Source organism: Hyposmocoma kahamanoa, unplaced genomic scaffold, assembly GCF_003589595.1.
Source record: "Hyposmocoma kahamanoa isolate Upper Pololo Valley unplaced genomic scaffold, ASM358959v1 87, whole genome shotgun sequence".
NCBI lineage: Eukaryota > Metazoa > Arthropoda > Insecta > Lepidoptera > Cosmopterigidae > Hyposmocoma > Hyposmocoma kahamanoa.
The window spans coordinates 8,863,763-8,874,495 of NW_020654422.1; the positions used below are offsets into that span (position 1 = coordinate 8,863,763).

At 36.4% G+C, this 10,733-nt stretch overlaps 1 protein-coding gene across 2 annotated transcripts in view; it reads right to left on the reverse strand.

Moving 5' to 3' along the window:
- LOC113235044 (extensin-2-like) overlaps positions 1–3,586 on the reverse strand; it is a 4,172-nt gene extending 586 nt beyond the window's left edge. Inside the window, exons 1-4 of one of the 2 annotated variants that reach the window (XM_026470584.1) lie at positions 3,524–3,586; positions 967–1,166; positions 439–699; positions 41–301 (exon numbers count right to left, since the gene is read on the reverse strand). In XM_026470584.1, coding sequence (XP_026326369.1) covers positions 41–301; positions 439–699; positions 967–1,048 — 604 coding nt within the window. In that variant the 5' untranslated portion in view covers positions 1,049–1,166; positions 3,524–3,586. Of the gene's footprint in view, positions 1–16; positions 302–438; positions 700–966; positions 1,167–3,523 lie in introns of both variants that reach the window. The other variant, XM_026470583.1, reaches the window with a different exon arrangement.
- Positions 3,587–10,733: the final 7,147 nt, after the last annotated feature.

Genomic DNA, 10,733 nt, shown 5'->3' on the forward strand with positions numbered 1-10,733 from the left:
CCGTAAGGTGGTGGACCCCAGCGTCCGTAAGGTGGTGGACCCCAGCGTCCGTAAGGTGGTGGACCCCAGCGTCCGTAAGGTGGTGGACCCCAGTGTCGGTAAGGTGGTGGACCCCAATGTCGGTAAGGTGGTGGACCCCAGAACCCGTATGCAGGTGAACCCCAGGGTCGGTAATGTGGTGGACCCCACAGTGAAGGCGGTGGTTCGCCCTGATGAGCCGACTCTCCGTCATAGAGCGAATTTGTATTGTTTTGGTTGTAATCCCAATGTTCTCCCGCTGAGCGCCTATCATCTTGGTTACCTGGAAGTGGTGGGGGTTTTCTATAATAATTCCAGTAAATGTGATAAAAAGATGGATATCTTCTCCACCAAGGGGGTGGGGGTATCCCCAGTAAGGTGGAGGATATCTTTCCCGATGAGGTAGTGGGCTATAATCACCTTTATCTTGCTGATTCGGCGGGTTGCTCTCGGGATACGATGAAGTTCCCTCCGTATAATTTGGTACTGGTGCGTTATTATTGAAATTCTGCAATAATTTAGTATTTTCTTGTTGTTGAGTAAAATCTAGAAGTTTTGCAACGTATCCTTGGGTTGTTACATTTTCAGGCTGCCAAAAGACAAGTGGTTGATTCGTATTGCCATCGGTCTTTTGGAATTGCAGTTGGGTGACCGACCAGGTTTCCTGCGGTGACCGCTTTTCTGATAAAAAAGTATCGCAGCTTTAAAAAAAATCACAGCCGACACTTTATCTATTTATTGTAATTCAAAATTAATAATCAATAAAAGTTGTTTATAAGGTCACTTTAATTAGAGCCACTGTGATAAAATTTATAAAAACAGTTGTGGATCACTTCCAGAGAAAAACCATTTACGATTAAAAATTCCGAGTTAAGGCAAATATTGTGTACATTTTTTTAAACGTAAAACCAAATCGGTAACCAAAAGAAAAACGAATTGTTTGTTTACCTCTCGCATAGTTAAATCCGGCAGCGTATGTAGTAATTGTAAGTTGAAAGCAAATAAGCATAGTCGAACACTTTGTGAACATTTTGGTAGTCTCTTTTGAGATTTATTTAATTTCTTATACACCACTGGTTTGCGTAATCGTACCCGTATTACTGAACTCTCTGCACATCAAAACTTGTTTTTTGTTGAGCCTGTGAATTCTTTTGCGTATGTGCCATTGGTACTCAAGTGTATTAAATCACACTTATTATAACCTCTATATATATGTAAATAGTATTTAGAAATAACAAACGTGTAAGTTGGTAATTATAACAACTTTAATCATTACTTTAATTGTTATTTTCTAATTGATACTTCATTAAAACGTTATAATTACTTAAGTTGTTATTTATTTACAAATGAAAACAATATGCCAGACACCAATTATCTGGTTTCAAAGTAAGGAATTTTTCCGGGCTCTACCCAGAACACTCATATCATAATCAATTCAGAAAATGAAACTATTTTTTCGGATCTACATCGCGTATATTGTTTTTTCAAACCAACTAACGTTTCAGATATTTTACTGGGTTCCATTTTGTATGGGTTCCATGGTCACGGCTAATTATTGAAATGTTGGTTTGTTTGAAGAAACAAATATACGCTATTTAGATCCGAAAAAATAGTTTAATTTCTTAGTTACTTAGTTTAAGTTTTGAGTTTAAGACAGTTACACACTGCTACTTTTAACAGCGCGTCTGCAGCGATTCAGTCACTTAAGATGCAGTTTCTAATCGTTTACGTTTGCACATGCACGACTTATGCAACGATACAATCGCGATCCTAACGCAATACAAACGCGATGAAAACCCCAGACCAGTTTTTAATTAGGTAATTTATTTATTTATTTATTTTAACTACAAATGCAATGCAAACCCCATGCATGTTTTTAATTAGGCAATTAATTAATTATTTTCTTTTGTTTATTTACTTATTTTTCTTTTAAATTTATAATTAACGAAACAATGCAAATGGTTGCATAAACCTATAGAGATTTTTCTCACATAATGATTGAACATAAGCGACTGCATCGATGCAGTCGCGCGTTTGTATAGATGCAATCGTGTATAAACCGCAAGTGTCGCGATGCAATCGCGTGTTTCACAAACGCGCATTTGTGTCGTTTCCAAAAGCCGCCGTGTGTAACCGCTCCACAGTGAAAACCGCTGGGCCATCGAGGTATTGAATGTGTTTTGAACACCATCATCAACATTAATTATACTGTACAGATGTCGTAAGTACCTGCGGAGTACATTTAGTACGCAAATATAGCCTTGAAGGCCGTTAACGTCTTTTGCCTCGGGTTTGTGTTTACCTTAATTTAATTATGAGATTGTTTGCCGCTATACCTTCATACCAAGATAAAAAAATTGGCAAATAGTTACTCTACTCTAGACTCTGGTGAATTACCTGCCAATATGATGTCATTGTCGTCAGTATAATTGAATGTACATAATACAAACTCATTAGCAAATATTCACTGGTAAGTAAATCCTCGAAGACTGATCAACACTTTTAGTAGCGAGAACACGTTTGGCGAGAATGACAAAACAGACTACCGAATTTTTTTTTGTGCAATTCCTTTTCGAAGATACGGACGCAAAAACATATTTGTTGGTATTGACCGTATGGAAACGATATCGATTAATCTACTATACAGAGTTATTTGTAAAATACTATCAGCCTCACAGGACTATATTTCTAACAACATAAACAACAACTTTTGTTCCATAACTTTTTCATTTCAATTAATCAGATTTTACTATAGACAATGATACCCTCTGTCGTGTGATGCACAACACAGGAGCGGGGTGGAGGTTGTCGAGTACTACGCCTTAACTTAATTTTTGCACCTATCCTGTTTTTATTTTGTTATTTGTTTCTTTATTTTGTTTTTCACAAAATTTGTGTATTTGTTTTTTGTTTCGAATTTAGTGTTTTGTTTCTTAATTTTTTGTTCACAAAATTCGGGGAGCACAATATTAGTAAATAAATATGGCTGTTTACAAAAAATAACAGAAAATTACTAAAAAATAAAGTTGGCGTGGTGTTCATTGGATTTACGTAATATAGATCCAAAAAGTGTCAGACAAAAGTTAAAAGTGTATTTTGGTAAATTCATTGTTATGTAGAAAGTTTTAGAACAAAAGTTATTGTTTATGATAATATAAAATATAGGTGAGGTGAGTTTGTCAGAATTTCACAAATAAGCCTGTATATCTGCTTAAAGTCTGAGATCACAATCTTCGCTGCACTGTACAGAGATGATTCACCAGACATGATAGCGATTTCCTTACCTATGCAAAGTGTCTCATAGCTTTATCGCTCGATCATGGCGGCGATAAGATATTATTTATTATGATTGAAGAAATATGACGTCCAATTCCTTCTACCTTAACTACGTTCAAGGCATGTTCTCAAAAAACCGTACACACACGTCAAATCGAATCACCTTGTTCAAGCGTTCTAAATCAGGGTCAGGCTACGGACCGCAAAGTGAAATGTAAAAGCCACTTACCTAATACTGAAAGCGGCGACAATCTCATTTCGCTCGACAAATTGAGAACACCTTCCGGCGGCCGCACTCTCCGGTAAATAGCTATTTATTGTGGCACGCCGAGACACCTGGCCGGCAAGGGGGGATTGAACCAACACATTACTGTTGGTAATCTGTCGTCTGCCCTACCATTATGAATCTTCGTATGTGTAAGGTTTGTATTTGGTCTGAAAACGCGAATGTATTTATTATAATGGTAGAGGTTGGAATTTAAGTTCAGTAGCAATAAAATTTTGAAAATAGACTTCGGGTCTCGGAATAGATTAAGTTTTCAAACTACTGTCTAACAAAAATGTTACAGTTTTTACTTGGAATAATCATAAATGTACTCCAAAATTTTACAGTATCCCAATCGACAAAAAGACAGACGGTCTAAGTGGCAACCGCCTTATAAAATATTATGCAACGTAAATTTATATCTAGGTATACAATTGAAATAGTTCGTCACAGGTGTGCCTCTCCATTGCTGCCTATTGTTAGCCGGCTCTAAACCGCGCTGTCGGTTCGTCTGACATCGTAATAGCCCTTTATACTAGATGCCCAGAGAGATGCTGGAACAATCCAAAATGTCGTCTGTGTATTCTATTGCGTACCATTTAATTTTTATCTACCTACTCTTTCTGTATCAATTACACAATGTTATGGCGACCAGTTATCAAGCAGAAGTCAGGAAAACTAAAAGGCAAAGAATATCAGAAAGCGATTGAGTAACACTAATTTTGAGTTTATCAATCATTAAATGTTTACTTGGTACTGATATAGAGCTGATGACATGAGTGCTATTCCAAGAAAAAATTTAATTTTTATTATAACTGTTTACTTTAAATGATAAGCACCAAGCAGCACTGTCGCGTTTATCTACGTACATTGCAACGCTATTAAGGGACCTACTGCCTATTTTGTTCATGAAAGAAATATTTTAATAAAATTATTTATTTATTTGTCAATTAGTAAAGTCATGTCACTTTAAAGAGTCGATTTACGTGCTCTACTTCACTTATATCATTAATATTATCTCTGACTAAGTATATTTCACGCAGCATTGCAGCTAAACGAGCAATGTTAACTTTAGAACGTAACATATTTCAAAACCATCCAAAATATTCTAAGCGATCGCACAGTTTCTGAGCATCTAATTTAGTGCCTTTGCGATCAGAAGAGCTTGCTTTGACTGTGTGTTAAATTTGCAACAATCCGAAATCAGGCGGAAAACTATCGAAGTTCGAGCTAAATGAACGGGAAGTTTCTGGCAGTAGACGCCGAGGATTGGACGGAGACGACTTCCTTGTGTTAGCTCAACTTGAGCCAGTTGCTTTAGCTAGTTGCCCGTCTGCAGATTATTGGGAAATTAAATCTTCATTTCAAGGACCGCCATTCGGTATGTGTCAAACGTGTTGATTAAATCCAATTATTTCCAGGAAATTGTTATCGTGTGAATCATTGCTACAGAAAGGTGCGGTGTGGTGAATCACTATTAAAATATGCTCGCAATGTGGATGGGTTTAAAAAAAGAACAAACAAAACTCACGAGATACCTTTGACCTATGATTTTGAGCAACTTTCCCTTTAACTACATTCGATTTGCATAAACAATTTGATCAGCTAATGGCATTTTATATCAGCTCGCATGAAATTTGTACAACAGTTTGTGCAACCCCGTAATAATATTCAAAATAGTGAACGATCCTTCTCTATCTTGTAGTTCTATATGTCAAGTACTTATGTAAGGATAATCTTGAACGCGTTTTCTTTTATAGCGTTAGGACGATTTTTGTAATTTTAGTTTTGGTTTCATGTTGGAGCACATAAGGAACGCAATCATATTGGCATAGAAAGTGAAGGTAATTTCGTAGAGACGTTACCCATGTGTTATCCGTGTCGTTTGTTCAGCTTTCGAATTATGTGGCCCCCACGGGAAGCTTTCCGGTGTGCAACACAAAACTACTCTAACTTTTTGCTCACATTTACCTGTCTCTAACAAACGAAAACACTGAAAAAGATTTAGATATCCATAGTAAGCAATTCGACGTTTTGTTGTTTTCCTATTTTGTTGTTTTTGGGTCTGTAAATAACAGAGTTGTGTTGAAGGTCTCAATTTTATATAATTTTTTTTTTTTACACAATGGGCAACGGAAATTACTCAGGGATATTAAGGTAAATATCCCAGTGGTTGACGCTTTTAGACGGAAAATCATGTATTTTGCCAAAAAAGTACTTAATTATCAGTCATACTGACTACACAGAAAAAAAGGAATTCTACTAATAAGAAAGAGCAATTTCTCAAAATATTTGCTAATTCTGAAAAAATATTTATTAAAAGTAATAAAATATTGTCACCACAAAAATACTGCTTATCTTTTTCTAACACAATTTTACTCTTAACTTTATTCTAACTTTTTAACAAATACATTATCTTCAAGATTTTATATATTCATTTCTAATCAATTAATTAGACATTACTTACATCAAGAAATTTTTACCTCTTACATCAAATTTAAATAATCTTAAATGAATTAAAAATTTCTTGGGTGTATTTTAAGAAAATATATTCTTAAACAAAAAAAGAAGTAGTTTGCTACTCACATTAATATTCTAAATTCTAGAGTATATCTTTAAAGCAACATTTCGTTGCGTTTTCATAGCCAATGTTGTCGTGACATGTCGTCGAAGGCGCACGCGGTAACGATTACTTTTGCTTGTAATCATAAAAATCATAAACAGTCATTTATCCACAGGAACAATACGTAGTTTCTCTAGTTTGTTAGTGTGTTATTTGTAGTCATGGTTTAAGAAATTTGGTTTCAGCATGATATCAAACTACACTTGTAACAAGCACAACTTTAACATGCAATTAGTTCCATCGCGCCACTGCTAGATGGCATTAGTTGTACTCTGAAACGCGCTATCGTTTTGTTAACTTCAATAGTATAAATCATCTCGTATATTTTCGCTCGATAAGAAGCTGTCATTCAAAGCACACGTGAAAACCGTTCGCGATCGCGCCCACTTTGTTATGAGCCGGCTCCATCCCCTTCTCAACAAGCATAGCAAACTCTCCCTTCGCAATAAGGTGAGACTGTACACGATCTGCATCCGCCCAATCATGACGTACGCCAGCGTCGCATTCGCTAATACACCGCCTGCAGGCCCTCCAAAATAGATTCATGCGCAACGCGACGGGTGCCCCGTGGTACCTGCGCAAAGCAAACCTCAGATTTACGGCTCCCCACAATAGCCCAATTCATGAAACAGGCATCGAGGAAATACTTCGACCCTGCTCCTCACCACCCCAACCCCCTCGTGGTGGCTGCATCTTTCTACGACCCCCTCAGGGAACAACCCCACCGCGTACGTAGGACCCGTCGGCCAAGGGAAGTCCTCAACGACCCTGACGACCTTATCACTCTCGCACTTTGAAGACCAACCAGATCGCTAGTCAGTCTCGTCCCCCACGCACCAACCGTCCTCGCCGGCGAGGTCGTCGAGCCCCTCATTTCAGCACGTACAGTGGTAGATTTTCTCCTATAGCACGCCCTTCTGGCGGAAGTCTCCAGTAGCGCCCTGAGCCGAGGTCCGTGCCCACTTAGGCGCCCTTAGGTCCGCTACTTAGCTTTAAGTTTATTTTCGGGGTTATGAGCCTTCAGCTCGCCCTCTTTCTCCGGTGGCGCAGTAAAGGCCATCAGCGGCCAACTGCAAAATATCATTCATAAAACAAAAAAATTGTCAGTGCTTTTTGCCGCTGTAGCAATTACATGCCACTAAACGGTACCCAAGTATTTGAGAAGATTCCGTCCTACTTCTGCTATTTTAAGATTTGGCACTGAACTGTTTGCTTTCACGCTATTCAGACTTACTTTTGGGTACATAACCCAGTAAATTTACGTTTTTTGATATTAGAAGACATAAATATTCAGTCAAATAATTAAGTACCTCTCAATTTTTCATTATTTTTTTCAAGTCGAAATCGGACATTTCTAAAAAACTAATAAATATTTTGTTGAATCTAGAGTAGCTTTGTGACTTGAAGTAAATTAATTTGCTCTTGGATTAAATATTTCTGTCTTGTAACTAAAATACACTTTTGAGACGTTTTTTTTACTATTATCAAGTAATTATTCTCTAGCGTCTATTGGGAGGGGATCGTTTTGTTGGATTTATTAAATTTGTCTTCATAAAAAGAAATTTGTCTTTTTCTAAGTAATCTGTTTTTACAGTGTACCTACGTTAACATATTAAATGGTTTGTCATTTATCTTCTAGGAACTAAAAAATTTAAAATAATCATAGGCATTATTAGTATATTCCAGTTTTCCGCTACCTCTCAAATTGTACCAGTGTATGACAGGCAAAATTTCTAATGTCCCAATGGTTGACTATGGCACAGTGAGATCGGAGTACCAGTATTCGACAGGACGTTATGTTAAGATTTCATACTTATTTAAATGCGTTAATCACTTGATAACAATAAATTTAAAAAATAAGAAAAACCATAATCAAAACCATAAAATGAATACTTACTTACCTTTGTCAAGGTAAGTAAGTGCATGCAAAAAACAAACAAAATAGAAACTAGAAATAAAAAATATATGGATGTAACAGAAAGGTGTAGTTATATTAAAGGACCCAAAATAATGCGTACTTCATCTAGTATCTGTGCAAAATTTCAAATAAAAACTCATTTTTATTTGAATATTTATTACATTTTACTAAAATGTTGATACAAATTTAACGAAATTTTAAGATAGTAAAATTTTATACAGTAAAATATTCCGCGGTATCCCACATTTTCTCGCAGCTGCTGCGATAGGAATTCATCTTGATACTACGTCTACCGCCTTCAATACGTCATCATCACAATAAGGCGACAGACTTTGTGGCATTTTTTCATTGAACAATACCCGTCACCAATAGTTGACACTAGTTACGCCCTAGTTTTTGACACCACAATATACAACTGTCAATTATTGGGTCCCCATAGTAAAACAGTCTTTGAAACCCATGTCAAACACACTCAAACTACCCATAGAAACTTGTCACTAACAGAGCAATCCAAAGTTGTGTTCTCCATCCTTACCAAATGGTCGAAATTAAGTTTAAAAAAATATTCATATATACGAGAGCTTGACATGGGTGTCAACTACTAGCAAACATTAAAATTTTGCACCAGTGTTTGACATGCCTCTAAAATAAAATATAAACAATATACATCAATAAATCCACACAAAATTAATTGTTTTTACAGTTATCTAATAGTTTTAATAAACACAATAATTACTGGTAATTAATAATATTCAAACTAATAAATTCACTTAAACTACTCAAAGTCTTAACGATTTCTACTAACAAGAGCGACCCACGTTACACTCCGATCACCTGCTCGCAAAGACTTTCGCCATATTAAAAAATTATTGAATGAATCGATGAAAGCTTTTAAATTAAAATCATAGATGTCGTTACTAGTACATTCAGCACGGTTTTGGAGTAATATCAATACTAATTTTCTTATTGTTTGAGTAAAAAATGCAAAAGTGTCATACATTGGGACAGTGTCAACCACTGTGACATTTACCTTATCCATGAGACACACATTACAACCGATTTAGAAAAATTCATTTCTTCAAATTGTTCCTACCCTTATTCGAATCCCGGTCCACGTCGTCTAGTCAATTTATACCTTTGGGCCACTGAGGTCTTAAAGTAAATCATTTGGTGTCGGTGAAAGCTGAGATTTAATCTATTCATCATCTCTTCCTCTCTCTTTCAGTCATCTATTCTGAACTGTGTTGTTGGTGTCGCGGCGCTATGGGTCATCAAGATAGATGTTGGAAACATGAGATGGCGGCCGATGGAACTTCAATTAATTGGGACGTTACTCACCACCCGGGCGATACACACATACGTCGAATATAAACAATAGTCGGATACAAAGTTACCGGCGCGCTGTCACGGCGGAACGGCACAAATAGCTCAATTAAAGCCGATGCGTCCACCCTTACGTCGCGCATCCGACAACAAATGAACGACTCATCTGTCCACGTACACGAGTACACTCCCTGTATACGTACCATGTCACATCCTAAATTGGTTGTGTACGCCAATTTTTTGTGATAGTTTGAAAACACTGGCTACAATAAATCCGGCTTAAATTGCATCTGACACAGTATGCACGTTGCTGTATGGGTGATAATTCTTTGAAAGGATGATTATTGTATTTATACTTATATATATTACATTCGATGTTTTACAATTTTTATTATAAAACAACCAACAGATGAAACTTCTCGAAATATTCAATAAATGTAGCTGATTTTGTTACTAAATAAGCTTTCAATACTATTTGTGGCACAAGTATGGTAGTGAGGGAACTTCTCGTAGGATACGCCCGCTCACTAATTGGCTAGAGTTTTCGCTTAATATTTATAAGTTTTAAGCAAATACAGTCGAAATGCATTCGAGAGTTTCGTAATACACGAGCTTTATAGGTAGCATTTCCTAGAAAGTTTAAATAGGATTCTGTTTATGGAAGAAATACGCTTCGTTTAGTCGGCATGAGTGTTTACAGAAGATTTCTGCAAAGCTATGCGGTTTACAAACTTCGTCACTTCCTCCTGTCCTGCTTCGAGTAGCACTCAATCAACCCCTTATTTCCTATTCCCTGTTATATTTTTATTACTTTGAATATGACTTCGTATAAACATGATATTGTGTTTCTGTCAACTGAAATAAATAATTTATCTAAATACAAAGTTTCCTCGGGGAAGTCTAAATACAATTAAGCAACAAATTGTAGGTATAATAGAGGCTGATATATTTCACCTTTAATCGAAGCAACAGCTAGTTAAAGTTTTTAAAGGTTATTTAAACGACGTTATTTGAGTAATGTTTGGAGTGACATGGGTTTGGTGTATGATGTAATTTTCACGAGTATAAACTTGTAATATCAAAGTGTTCTCCCGGTGTTTTATGTAAATAATTTAATCTCACGGCTACCGTGTAGTACAACGTGTCTAAGGGTGATTTAATAAGTAATACACAGTCTTGTAATAAAATTAAGATTAAAACGACGTTACTTCCGACAAGGTTGTTTTACTGTTATGAATTCAAGAGATACATGTTCGTGTATCGCTCGCTAGAGGGTAAACTTCGCAAAAGTTCTCAAGCACTCGTAGAAT